Genomic DNA, 16,107 nt, shown 5'->3' with positions numbered 1-16,107 from the left:
TAATATTTTAAATTATCTGGATATATGTTTAGATTTACATAACATTTAAAATATCATTATATTATGCAGATTTTTCAAATAATTGTAAATTGTATTTTAAAATTATTGATTAATATTATTGCATAATAAAATTATTTTTTTTTGTATTATTTTTTTCTCACAGATTTAATAATATTTGTGCACAATTTGAAAATTTTTTCAATAATAATTATATAATAAACATTTTTGAGTTATATCCAATATCCTTTATAACCAAAATTAAATTAAAATTTTGAAAATAAAAAAAGAGTCGAAAGATTCATAAATATAAAATTTTAAATTCAGATCTTTGTAATTTTCAAGATATTAATAAAAAACTTATATAACTTATATAACTTATATAACAATAGATTGAATTCTATTTTTTACATCGTTGGAAATATATGCATCAATATGACCACTTATCTATTATTTTTATAAATACATTATAGCGAATAGTATATAAAATGTATAATGACTAAACCAATTAAAAATTTACTTTCTTATATATTATAATGAATCCAACCCATTTAAAATGAAATCCAATATCAAGTTTGGATATTCTGCAGATCGGAAGAAATACAAAAATAAAATATAAAATTAGATGATCTTTGGATCAAAATTATAATGATTAAAGTTATAATAAATATTAGCATCATTAATATCTATTGTTGTAATTATAATCCATAAAGAATTCCCATTTGTTACTTATTGTGATGTGCTTAGAAACGATAGATAAACAATCGCACTTATATTGCCAAGGGCGTGTATATATAATATAAAATTCAATATATTATTAAATATATATTACCAAAATTTTTTTATTAATATTTCGAAAACTATAAACATCCGAAATTAAAATTTTATAGTTATTCTTTTCCTTAAAAATTTTAACATTTGATCATGAAATCGTATCAGAATCTAAAATAAATATTTAAAATAAATCTTTTAATTATTCTCTAATTACTTACAATTATATCTTCATGTGATAAGTATAATATAAATGAAAAAATTCTTTTCTAAAATGCAGAATTTATATTTAAAGAAAATGAATCTATCGAATAAAGAATTTGTAATTATTGATTTTTTTAAAAATTTTAATTCTATAGAAAGAAAAAATTATCATTAAAATCATTGAAAACAAACTTTTATCCATTATTTTGTAATATATCAGTTTCTAAAAATTCAAACTATTTGCAAAGATATCATTTACAAATATTATTTTTGTTAAAGAACATATTATTAACTTATAAATTAATAAGTTATTATTTATATTTTATATTTATATTTTATAACAGCATTATATTGTCATTGATATTATAAGTTCATTAGCATAAAAAATTTTTTTAAAATTATTATGCAAAATTGTTCATTATTTTTGATATAATATGATAATTTTAGTTTTTTTTCTTATATATAACTTTTAATCTCATTTGAAATTATCTCATGCTATTCTTTCTAATATTTTTTTATTCCTCTCCTGATAAAAATAATAAAATTACAATCACTTTTCCATCATTTACTAACATTTTTTAAAGAAATAATTTATAATGAATTATGAAAATTTGATTATTATAAAAAAATATTGTCATTGGCTAAGAATAGGTTAGTAAAATTTTTCTATAAGTATAAATGATATCATTGGAATAATAAAGTCACTTAATTTTATAAATTTCAAATATATAGCAAATAATAATGATACAATCATTTATAAGCGTGATTTATCTAATAAGGAAAAATCCCGAAATTGGAAATTCAAAAAATTATGAAACTTTAAGGATATGTGGCTGCTTATGTAGATATATATCATGCAATTTTTTTTTGCTGCCTAAAATTATTTTAATGGAATGAAATTCCGTGAAAATTTATTTATTTTTCGATTTTATATTATTGTAATTTACAAATTATAAAAATATTATAAAAAAATATAATAGAAAAAGTTTTTAAATAAAAATTGTTTTTTTTATAAAGATTGATTTTTTTATAAAGATGTTGTCTGATAAAACATTTAATGTTATGCAATTAAAAAAAAAATTAAACAAAAAAATTGATAATTTTTTTTAAATTTCTTAATATAAAATTTTAATCAATTTAAGCAATTTAAATGATTATGTAATATATATATAAAAAATAGAATTTAAGTAGTTTTTATGTTTTAATAAATACAGCTTCGTTATGTTATAGACTTTCATTGTTGAATTTTCAAAAATAAGAAAATTTATATCATTTATTTCTATCTTCTATTAAACATTGAGTCAATATATCATATCAGAAAAAAAAAAAGAAACTTATACATATAACTATTTTATAAAATCTTTTTAAAATAATCTTCAAATTTTTTTATTTTTTCATGTATCAAATAATAAAGACATTCAATCCTTTAAAAAAATATTGTATTTATTTATGCATAGTATAAAAGTAAATATATTAATGAGAAATCAAATAATATATTAATGAGAATCAAATCTGACAGACACTCGAATTAATTTTGAAAATTCAGTAGAATTTGCTGTTAAAATCTTAACTAAATAACGTTGAATATTGTAGAAATGGGATGTTTGGTAATATTATTCGAAGGACCATTTTCTGTTGTAGGACTTCTGATTCTAACTGTACTCTAATGTGAATTGTATTGTTGAATTCTATCTAATCTAAATTCTATTTTATTTTAATTGATCTGATCTAGACTGTTATGGGCTTTGATTTTTCCTCAAATCATTATTTTTCATCAAAATTAAACTGAAAGGAACCAATATTCACATTGAATGGTTTCGAAAAATGAGCTTTCGCGGAGTCGTGTCATAACGTATGGAAGATTTTTGGACTTGCTTCTATTCTTGTGGTTTATCTACTAAACGCACAAGTGACTTGTGAAGTAGCCAGAGTTGTTACTATTTCTATTTAAATTGAAAATTTAGAAAGTATTAGGGAATTGTATGCACTTGTAAATTATTGTTAGACTTATAGAAAATATTCGAAATATATTGAAAATAAAATCCAAGTCTGATTGCTTTACAAGTCTTGGGTTTGTTCTTAACAAAATATTTAGATTGTTAAGATATTGAACAGATGATATAGGGTGATATTGTGAGGATTGTCGTTTTTGAGAGAAGAATTTGGAGAATTCTTGGAATTGTATGTTTGTTAAAAACACTTCGGTGTGGCTGGTCTTGGGACTTGAAATGATATTTTCTAATTATGCATTTTAACGACAATCAACATCATTCTATTTAAGAAGAATTATTACATTCGCAGATGATTTCTTGGGAACATTAAATTCTGTAGATGGTATAATCCCTCTTTTAATTACATTTTTCTTGAATTGAAAGTGTCGTTCAATCAGAAAGCTAATCTACGATATTATTGATCACTTGTATACCCTAATAAAGATCCATGATTTCGTGAAATGAACATGAAAAGGATTTTAGAGCTTTGATTTTGGAACTTTTTGAAATTTAGAATTTTCAAAATTAGAACTTTTCTAATTTCAAAATTTCTTAAATCTCCGAATCTTAAAATCTTTCAAAGTCATGAACGTTGTACCAACTCTTGAACCTCGAATGAATAGAACTTTAGAACCTTGTGAATTTCGTGATAAATATAAACTTTTATTAGCATATGAACTTTATTCTTGATTGTTTTGGAATAGAACTTTATTAATAGCAAACTTTCTAGTAAATTAATTTTATTTTATATATTTTCAGAAATGAGTTGGAGCTAATTTTGGTCTTTCGAGCCGGATTCGGATATTACTGAGAATTTAAAATGCAAATTTAAAGTGCAAAGTATAAAATTTGTGCCATGAAATCTGTCGTGCTGTTAATACAACATAAAAACTTTAATATTTTTAATATCTTTAAGATTGTTATTTGTTATTGTAATCAAGTGCATTAATTTGCTCGACATTCTGACAGACACTCGAGAATACTTGCCTTCTACCGAATTGCAGATCAATAACTTTTAAGATGCCTTCACATTTAAGAAATAAGAATAAAGAACACATCTGAATAGGTATCGTCTTAACTATTTCAATTTTTTTTTCCATAAGATTTTTTTATTAAGATTTTTTTATTATGGATGCGGCATTGAAATCTCTTATTAAAGAATGCGTCTCGTGCAAATCCATATTTATTCGCTTTCAAATCTTATTTTAAAACATATGATCATTTTGGATGCTTCTGCGCACAAGAATTAAGGTTTGATTAAAATAATTCTAATTTTCTAAGCCTTTAAGCCTGCGGTTTAAGAAGACATAGAAGAATAGATAGAAGGTATAGAATTAAAAATAATTCTGTAAAGTAACTCTGTTGCAATACGAGATAAATTTGAAAACTCATATTACGAGATCGTGAATGCTGTTGAGGATTTTATAGCTCAATGGCAACGATTTGATCCTTCTCGGATCAATCAATTGCATCGGTCTTATTTTTCACCTATATCAAGTAGAATAATAATTTTAGCGATAGTGTTTGCAAGAAATCAAACACAAGTGCAGAATATTGTTGGGCTCGAGCTCTCAATCATATTTTATAATTGCAGTGCAATGATAAAAAAAAAACATGATTTACCTTATACTGATTCAGATATATGCATTATAGAAATTAGGGAAATTTCGTTTGCGGAATATGATATAATATATGTATAGAATAATATATATGAATAGAATAATAATATATATTATATATGATATAATATATGTATAGAATAATATAATAATTTTCATCGTATCATTTCTCATCTTGCCTAAAATCATTGGAAATATACCAAGAACGTTATTCCGCTTAAATGAAAAATTGATACCGTTACTAAGATTGGTAAATCCGCACTTCAATTTGGTGGAATAGATATGATAATCAGCGTAGAATTATTTTGGAACCTCCAATGTATTGATAGACTCTCGGGTTCTAATAAACCTATCTTATAAAAAACCCAACTAAGATGTAGATAGATTCAACATTTCGCACAATAAGAGTTACAATTGTTTTGTATTTCAATTATTGGTGACAAATAAACATTTTCATAAGCAGATTGAATTTTGGAATATGGAATACAACAGATCCAATAATCTAAATTCCTTTGTGAAAGATCTGAGCAACATTTTGTACAAAATTTATTCATGACATGACGGACGATTTTATTATAAAAATTCCATTTAAAAAGCAGTAAATAAATTAGGAACTCTCAGGAATAGGCACACAAAAATTTCTATCATTTAAACAAAAATTAAATGAACATCCAGAAAAAAACAAACTAGCAATACATAATTCATGCTGAAATATGAAATTATAAACAATAATTCTGAACTCAATAAATTAATGTCACATCATGCAGTATTTAAAGAATCTAGCACTACTTTTAAATTACGAGTTGTATTTGATGGTTCTGCTAAGATATTAGAATTATCAATATATAACAATATATAATACATTAGACAACAAAACAAAATTTATTTTCAATAATAGTTAGATTTCGTAAACATAAATATATCTTATGAGCTGATATCAAAAAAAAATGTACTAACAAATATTTATTAATGAACAAAATCGCTTTTTAGCATATTTTTTAGAGATCATAACAGAACCACTTAAAATTTATGAATTAAATATTTATAAACCTTTTTTAGGAATTCGAATGTTGTTGGGTGAAAATTACAGCGATAGTTTCTTTAATAGCAGCCAGATTATTCTTCGATTCGATTTATGTCGATAATCTATTAACAGGAATAATCTAATACATGCACAAATTAACGATGAATTGATCACATTTTATGTATTACAGGTTTTACATTTCGAAAGTGGGTTATTAATAACAGTAGAATATTAAATTATGGCGAAAGATTAGAAGTAAGAATCAAAATCAAATCTAAAAAAGAAATAAAAACACTGGAACTATTATGGAATGCGCATCAAGATGAGTTTTATTTTATAAGATCTTTCAATGGATTTCACGTAATGAAACATATCATCCTATCTAATATATCAGAAATATTCGACCTATTAGGATTATTTATTCTGTACGCGAAATTATCAGTGCAACAATTATGATAATTAAAAATCTTTTGGAATGAATCTTTTCTTCATACTTCGTCGAAATTTCCGGAATAAATTAGACTTAGTTAATAACATTGCGGTCTCCAGAGCTATATATCGATCACAGGATAATTACATAATATCTCCATTTATTTATTATATTTACAAGATCATAGACAATAATACATATATTTCTTATGTACTAAATCAAGAATGACACCATTGAAGAAAACTAATCTAATGCGCTTGGAATTCTGTAGTGCCTTGCTATTTGTGCAAATCCTTAAAAAGATGCGTACAGCACTAAATTGCAATCTGAATCAAAAATTTTGTTGGACCCATACTATGATTATAATATTCTGGATTAAGGCATCATTATTATGATGGAAGATCTTCGTCGCAAATTGTAGAAATACGATTAGGATGTACCACCTGAAATCATGTTTTAATGAATCAAAACGGCCGATGATTTTTCGAGATTTTTTCTCATTACATTAATTGCATATGACAATGTTATGTTGAACATATCTGCTGGAGGACTACATGCAATAGCCACAGACAGATTCCTATATTGAAGAACTACGGAGAAGACAATATAGTCACTACTTTTCAGTAATTGAAGATAAAGAAATAGAACTTTTTAAGATTTTCATCTTATAGTTGACTACTTCACGTCTACTATTTCCGATTTATTGAAAATTACGTAAAAAAAATTATGAATAACATATTTATCTCATTTAATTTCTACATATGAATTCATATATATATAATATCATAACAAGTGCACTTCAAACCAGAAATTTAGAATTTAAAAAATAATTTCCGAAAATAAAAAAAATAAATTCCGAAAGGCAATGTACTTTATTGTATACTTGTTAAATCTACTTGTTAAATTTTTAGATACTTTTAGATTTCTTAGAGTGGACAGTAGACTAAGTAATGCCCCAATTAAATAAAAATATTCGATTATTATTTCCCCAGAATATAAATCAACCAGACTATTTATTGTTCATGAACGCTTACGGTTGCTGCATATGAGTTATCAAACTATAGTTTTTTTGCTGCGCAAAAAATTTTGGATATTATTTGCTAGAAGGATAGTGAAGACTATCATTAAAAAATGTTTAACATGCTTTCGAGTAAAGTACAATGCAATAACGCAAATAATGAATAATTTATCTGTTAGTCAATTCACTCCTGTACATTCTTGCTATCTGCGAGGTGGACTATGTAGATCTATTTAAAAACAGGATGCGCATTAAAGTTTATATATATAGTTTATATATAAAATAAGTTTATATATAAGTTTATATATAAAATATTAAGGAATACATCTGTTTATTCGTCTGTTATTTCGCAACAAGTAGTCCAGCTATATTGAATTAATCATTAATCTTTTCATAAATGCATTTCTAAATTGCTTAAAAAGATTTATTACACACCCAAGATTATGAAACGATATTTATTCGGATAACGGAATTAATTTTGTTGGAATACGATTAAATTTAATTGAATTTAAAAAACTCATTTCGCATAAGAAAAAAATTTAAAAATAATTTTTTATAAATAAGAAGATACAACGATATATGATTTCTCCTCATATATCTCATTTTGGAGACTTATGAGAGAATGTTATAAAATCGGCGAAATCACATTTGAAGCGGATTATCGGGGATATGATATGAGGAATTATATACTTTCTTGATACAAGTATAAGCAATCCTTAATTCTCCCTCTCTAAATTCCTTATCATCCGATCTCGATGATCTAACTCCTTTCATTTTCTTGTCAGTATTTCACTTTGTGTCTTGAATTTGATCTGCAAAATCTAACAAAGAATAAAACAAATTCTAGATAATGCAGCAGAGTGTACAACATTTTTGAAGGCAATGACAGAATGGATACTTGCATTAACTACAACAACGCAATAAAAGACAATGGTAAATAGTAGACAATAGCAAATTTGGTTCTACTACCAAATTTGGTGATTATTAGATTATCAGGTTATTATGATAAGCGTACAATGGCGATTAAGACAAATTCTAGAACTACATTCTGGAAGGGATAATTAAAAGATAATCGAAGTCTATATTCTACTATTGGATGAAGATATCACAACTGCATCACTTCAGAACGCACAAACATTAAAAATAGAGAGCTTAGACTCATAACATTTTTAATATAATTAAATTAATATAATTATTTTATAATATTAATATATTATATTTAATAAAATATAATATATTATTTTTTAATATAATTAATATAGTAGAATTTATCTATTTATGTATTTATCTATTACGTATTTATTATATTTTTTTATATTTATTTATATTTTATTAATTTCATATATTATTGGATTATGATATTCTACGATCTTTTATGACATAAATGACTGTCCTACATGTATTAATTAATTTTAATCAATGTAATTATGAACTATTTAGTTCTAGAATTTTATATTTATTATAATTTGTATTGTATTGTATGAAATGATTTCACGTACTTATCGGACTATCAATTTGAACTGTATATATAATTGAACGCAATATATTCAAGACGGACAATATGTTGAGACATTGAACAGATGACACAAAATTATTAAGATTAAGATTATGTTGTGAGAATAATGCTGTTTTTGAGAAGATCTTTAGAAGTATATATTTGTTAGAAACACTTTAAATGTGAATATGATCTTAGGATTTGAAATATTTTTCATTCATGTCAATTTCAATGGCAATCGATATCATCCTATTTGAGAAGAATTATTACATTCACGAATCAGTTTTCTATGAATAGCGGATTTTACGAATAGCATAACCCCTCATTTTAATTCTAAAATTTTTCCTCGATTGGAAATGGTCCACGATATTATTGACCGCTTGTATATCCCACCAAAGATCTGCGATCTCGTGAAATGAGCATGGAAGGTTTTAAAGATAGAAGCATAGAATGTTCTTGATCTTGAAACTTTTTGAATCTTAAAATCCTTTTTAGGATTAAAAATCAAAATTTTTTAAATTTTCGAATTTTACATCTTAGAATCTTCCAAACTCTTGTAACCTCGAATGAACAGAACTAGTGAATTTAGTAATAAACGTAAACATTCATTAGCATATAAATTTTGCTTTTGATTATTTCAGAATAGAACTTTGTTAACAGTATTACATTAAACTTTGTAATTAATTTTATTAGTATATCATAGCTCCAAAAACGAGTTGGAGCTAATATAGATTTTTTATTAATTTCTAATAATCTATCATTCCGTTAGGTATACAAAACATGAAAGATTGTTAAAATTTTAAGAATGGATTTCATTCTCTCAAAAAGATTTAACCATATTAGAAAATTTTAAAATATTTAATGGATTTTAATATTTCATTTAAAATTCTGATTTCAAATTGATTTAATTTTTTAAATAAATAATTATTATATTAAATTATTTTATTTATTATTATATTTATTAAATTATTTTTTAATAAATTAATTATTTTATTTTTATAATACTTTATATTATTTTTATGTACATATTTTTATAATTTTATATTACTTTTATTATTCATAATATTTTATCAATTTTTACATTTTTAAAAAATAAGTTATATTATTATAATAAAATTTTTTCAATATTCTTATTAATAAAAGATATTTTAAAAATTAAAATTTTATCTTTCAAGAATACTGAAATATAATTTATAAATATTGATTTTTTGATTTATAAATATTGCATAAATTATTAAAATTGATTAATTTCAATAATTTTTATTAATTAATTTTATTAATTATCAAAGAAAGTTGTGAAAACAATTTTTTCAAATTTAACTAATTATGTTATTTTTTTATTATATGATATTGTAAATCAAATATTATAAAAATCAAATAATAAAAAAAAAGATTTGTAAGATTAAGAAAAATTAGAAAAAATATATAAGTAATAATATAATTTTTGTCAATTATAAATTTTTTAATATAAATAATTTAAAGTTTATATTTTTAAAGTGAAATCAGTAATTTTATTGATAACAGATTAATTGGTATGGCAGATTAATTAGTATCATTTATCCCTCAGCAATATTATAAATAAGCAATAATTTGATAATTTCAATCAAATAATAAAAAATTTTCAAAAGCATACAATGATATAAAAAGACTAAAATGATTTTTGTAAATTCATTTAGATTAGAAATATATTTTTATTTAAATTTTTAAATTTTTTAAATTATTTAAATTTATATTTAAAACCTAATCTCTGTTGTAATTATGAAGTTACATAAATTAATAAAATTACTATTTTTTCTTAGAATTAAAAAAAAAATTAAATTTTTTAAAATTTAAAATCAAAATTTATATATATATCTATTATATAATATTTATAATATAATAAATCTATATATATTACATGATTACATGTTATACATATATATGATTACATGTTATACATATATATTATCTATATTTATATTTTTACATTTTTTATTTCTATTTTTTTTATTATTATTTTAAGATTTTTATTGCATTTAAATTTAATAGATTTTGCAATATTATATGCAATTTTATATTTATATTGTTGAATTCTTGTGAAGATTTTGTTAATTATATCATTAGATATATTACAGANTTTGAAGTATATATATATATATATATATATTTCTAATATTATTTTTAATTGTTAACAAAATTTCATTATTTAAATGAAAAATTTCTATTTTCATTTCATTATTAATTAAATATTTAAGCATTTATTACAATATTATTAAAATATTATCACCATTTATATTATAAAAATAAATTTTAAAAACTATTAATTTAATATCGCAATATTCTAAAATTATAATTTTTTTTCATCAATAATTTATTAAAACTAAAAAAATTTATAATTAAATCTAAATTTTATAATTTTTTTAAAATTAAGAGCTTAATTAATATAATCATTTTTAAAAATTTATTTTCTATATTCTCTAAGATCTTTCATTTATAATAATATAGTATTTAAGAAATAAATCAATTGAGAAAAAGATAAAATATCGCATTTCCTATGAGTTTTGGACATGTACATAAAATGTTTACAATTAAATTATTAAAAATTATAACTTTTTTATATTTTATAATATTTTTATCAATATTTAAAATATTTTATAAGAAATCAATTTTTTAAAAAATATGCATTATTATCCATTTTTAGTTTTTGAAACATAAAAATGAAAATATAACTGTTTAATTTTGAAGTATCATTTTAATTTTTCTTGTTAAATTATGATATTATTGTGATATATTTAATATATAAAATTTTAATTAAGGAAAACATAAATATTATATGTAAAATAATAGCAGTAGCAATAATACTAGTAATGTTATTATTAGAATTACAATCCATTTGAATTTTTCTATATTTCATCCTAATTTTTGAAGTATCCACGAACATTAAGAGAAATTTTTCATAATAATTTAGGTTTATCAAAAATTTGTATAATTTTTATTAATATCAATTTTATTAATTTTATTTTAATATAATTTAAATTAATAAAAAATTAGTAATTAAAAATCAAAAATGTAGCAAATGATCAATATATATACATATGTTCACACATAAAAAGAATTCATAAATACAATTTTTATTTTGTATTTATTAATTATATTTTGTTTTTATTTATTATTTTAATTATAGTTATATTCTTTATAGTTATAATTTATAGAAATATTTGTTTTCAGGTAACTATTTAAAAAATAAATAAAATAACTTTAAATAAACTTTAATGTTCTTTGTTCTAGGTTAAATAATAGTTTTACTATTATTATACATAATATAAATTATATATATTATATAAATTATATAAATTATTATACATTTATATTATATAAATTATTATACATTTATATTATATAAATTATTATACATAATATAAAAAATTCAAATAAAAAATCCAAAATAAAAATTTTTGATTTTAATTTTTATTAACAATTATATTATACAAAAAGAGAAAAGAGAAAATATATTAAATAATTAATATAAATATAAAAAAAATAATACTTGTACTATATTATCAACACTATTGCATTAAATTATAATTATATCATTATACTATATTTTACTTTTTATGTGATTTATTATGACAACGTATCGCTGAAAGCAAATATTTCCTAAAACTAATGTGAAAGTTCGAAACTAGTAATTTCTAGTAACTTGATTGATTAAATCATTGATGCCAAAATCTCATTATAATTTATATCTAAAATAAATAAAAACTATAATACAATATTATAGTATAATAGGAAGATATAGATAAATATTTTAAAAAAAAGCATAAAATTATATAAAGTAAATGAATTGTATATGAATGTAATAATAAAATAATAAACATTTATTATATTTAATTATTAGAATATATTATAAAAATTATTATACAAATTTACAAATTTAATATTTTTTCTATTCTTTTTTTCTTTTTTTTGTAATTTTTATTTAATATTAATATTAATATATTTATATACATATATTTATATGATATTTGACATAAGATTATATTGTGTGTGTTTAGCATATATATATTCAAAATTCTTTTAAAAAGTATATTATCTATATATTATACACTTCATGAACAGAAGGTAAAGTTGAGTTGCGCAGGACCGTTGCGCAGGACTGTTGCGCAGTCAGTTAAGCATAGTCCACTGGCGAAAGTAGTGGGGCTGCCCAAGAGAAAGATGGCCGCCACCAGCGAGGAACCGAGTGTTATGGAGCCTTCTCAGACGAATTCCGGGCAAAATCAGCCCGTTGATCCTCTAAAAATGCTCTATCCGATGGTAAATGAAGAGGAAACGCCACTACCACGCTCGTGGAGTCCAAAGGACAAATACAATTACATCGGCCTCTCCCAAAACAATCTTCGTGTTCACTACAAAGGTACGTTTGATTAGTCTTAATCTTTCTCAACTATTTTTCTGCTATTCAGAGAATTCTCGCGGATGATTTTTAATGTTCTCCGAAATGAAGGATCGAGGAATGATTCCGGCCAATAGGATTCGATTCTTACTCGATACGGACGAATCGTTGACGGAGCTATAATATCGATTGAAAATGGCAGAGCTCCGTTTCGCGTGTGTCAGCGACCTAAACAAAGGAATCAGCTGATCGGTCATGGTCTCTGTTCGACTTTCTCTTGATCACTCATTTTTTATTAAATCCCAAGATTTAATTCAAATATTTGTTCATCAATCGAAATTTTCGTGGATCTATGCCTTTCTGATTTCTTTCGGACATTTATGGAAAAAATGAATCTGCGTAGAGAAGGAGATGGCAATGACAGTTGCGATGTTTGAATAGTTTTGTTCTTTCCTTTTTTGCTAAGTTTTTCTTTCTTTCCTTCTATTTTTTTTTTCTTCAGTTTTATTGTCAATCAGTTTTAAAGTGAACAAATTTAAAAAATTGAAAAAAATATTCGAATTATGTATTTATAGAAGTTTAATAAATTAATATAAATTAAGATACTAATAAGAACAGTGTTATTGTTATTGTATTGTATCCTGATTTTTAAATTAAAATTGAAATTAATTTAAATATTATTTTTATATAAAAATATTGTGTTCTATATTTGAAAAAGTAATACTAATTGATTAATAATATTAAATACTCTTAAAAGTTATTTTTTTTCTAAAATAAAAAATCCAGAAATTATGTAATATTATTTGCATTTAATTAATATTATTTCAATATGTAAATAGATTTTTAGATTACAAACAACAAAATTATATGTTATTATATATTAATAAAAAATATGAATAGATTAATTACAAAAAATATTTAAATTAATAAATAAAATTTTTCAAATAAAATAAAATATTTCATAAATTAATGTAATTATTTTGTATTTATAATAAGATTATAAATTTTAAAAAGAGTATAAATTCTTTGTGATAAATACTATGAATTAAAATTTAATAATATTACTTATATCTTATATATAGTTTTAATAACAAAATACTTATAATAAATTTATTATAATATTTTCAATATTTATTAATATAACTGATTTCTTTATACAGTATTTGTTTTATTTTATAATTTTATATATTTTCTTCATACAATAGAAATTATAAAATATCTTAGATTTCTTGTAAAAATAAATGTTTTCAAAAAAAAGATCTTAANTATTATTATAAGTAAATTGAGAATGATTAAAGTTTTCTATTATATTATTATTATATATTTATTTAATAAAATAATTAAAATAAACTTAAATAAACTCCATCAATTATGATGATATAAAAAAATATTTTATGCAATATAGAACTATATTAAAGGATGAATACATTATAAAAAAATATTTTTGTGATAGTCATTTTTTTCTCTCTATTGTTTTCAATATTATTGACATTTTTTTTTTTACATGCATATATATATATTTTTTCTTCATATTTTATATAACATTAAATATATTTATAGATTTATAACTACACAACCTTGAAGTATCTCTTAACTCTCAAAATTAAGATTTATTATTTATATTATCAAGATCATAAATTTTAGGTATCGACGGATGTAAATTTACGAATATAAATATATAAATATGTTCTAGAAAATTTCATTGTTATAAATTTTTTTTTTATAAGGCATTTATTATATATATATTTATTATATATTTATATATGTATATATACATTCTATTATATACTTTTTTTAATTATTTAATTTTATTATTTTTTAATTATTATTATATATTTTTTAATTATATAATTACTTTTTTTAATTATTTAAATATAATTTAATAATTTAATAATTTAATTTAATATATTTAAAATCATGATCTTTCATAGCTATATATTATTGAAATAAATAACAATCGATCAATAATAATGATCTTTTATATATATTACTAAAATAAATAATAATCGATTAATAATAATGATCTTCTGATATATAATTATATATACAAATTTTAATTATTTTTTTTTTATGCTTTTGGCATTGCAGATTTGTTATATTTGTTATAAATATTTTCTTTGTAAGAAAAAACTTCTTTTTTTTGTTTCGAATAATTTATTATGGGTAGCTTATTATTATAATAATGAGTTATTAGAAAATAATCAGATTTTTTAAACTCTTATTTAATTCTTATTAAACTCTTAACTTATTTATTTATACTCGCACATTTTCGCCCGTAAAAATTTTGATCTTAATAGAAACACATATGTTTAATTTAAATCATTATTACATTAAAATTATCTAATTAAGCATCTTTGAATGCATTTGAATTAAAATATAAGAAAAACAAATATATATCATGTAAAAAAATATTAATGACTTCAAAAAATAGAAAAAAAATCTTTAATTTGTCCTTTGATTCCATTTAATTGCATATAAAATATATATTTTTTAATTTATCATAATTAAAGAATCTTAAAGAATTTTAAATTAATATCTTTAGGATGTATATACATACATAAAATATAATTTTGACTATTTGAATATTTATAATAATTCAAAAATATAAATATTTATAATTCTTAATATAAATATTCAAGAAATTATTATTTTTTTGAATTTTTTTTGTATCGTTCAAAATCTTTCTTGATTTTTTTAAAATTAAAAAAAATTTTGTATAAAAAATATTCTTAATTTTTATTAAAATATATATATTTAATAATAACAATTCGAGAAATGTATAAAATGAAAAAAAAATAATTTAAAATATATTAGGTTTATAGGATTATAGTTATAAATTAAAACATAAAAGAATTTTATATATATATATATATAATATTTTTAATGAAATATTTATTTTGCTATTTAAAAAAAAATATTTTTAATCAATTTAATTGCTTAATTATCATATTTTTGTAAAGAATACTTTATATAATATGATTTATAATATGATAAAATTAAATAAAAAATCACACATATTGTATTTTTATCTTTCTTATTTTCTTAATAATCATAAAAATTAATAATTTTTTTATTCATTTTATTTATTTTGTTATGATAAATTATAATTGTAATATAGAATTAAATGAAAAAAATATGCAGTTATAAAAAAATTATGTTTAATTTCAACGACATGTATTATAA

The 16,107-nt window shown here is 20.7% G+C and overlaps 1 protein-coding gene across 2 annotated transcripts in view; it reads left to right on the top strand.

The window, feature by feature from the left end:
* Nucleotides 1–12,634: 12,634 nt before the first annotated feature.
* The window catches only part of LOC122714535 (ran-binding protein 9), a 34,176-nt gene continuing 30,703 nt past the window's right edge, over nt 12,635–16,107 (top strand). For both annotated transcript variants that reach the window (XM_043935962.1, XM_043935961.1), the window contains exon 1: nt 12,635–12,945. In XM_043935962.1, the coding sequence (XP_043791897.1) occupies nt 12,747–12,945 (199 nt within the window). In that variant the 5' untranslated portion in view covers nt 12,635–12,746. The remainder of the gene's footprint in view (nt 12,946–16,107) is intronic.

The sequence above is a fragment of the Apis laboriosa genome, unplaced genomic scaffold, assembly GCF_014066325.1.
Source record: "Apis laboriosa isolate Shangri-la unplaced genomic scaffold, ASM1406632v1 scaffold30_cov140, whole genome shotgun sequence".
Taxonomy (NCBI): domain Eukaryota; kingdom Metazoa; phylum Arthropoda; class Insecta; order Hymenoptera; family Apidae; genus Apis; species Apis laboriosa.
This window is presented reverse-complemented; position numbering and strand designations above follow the sequence as displayed.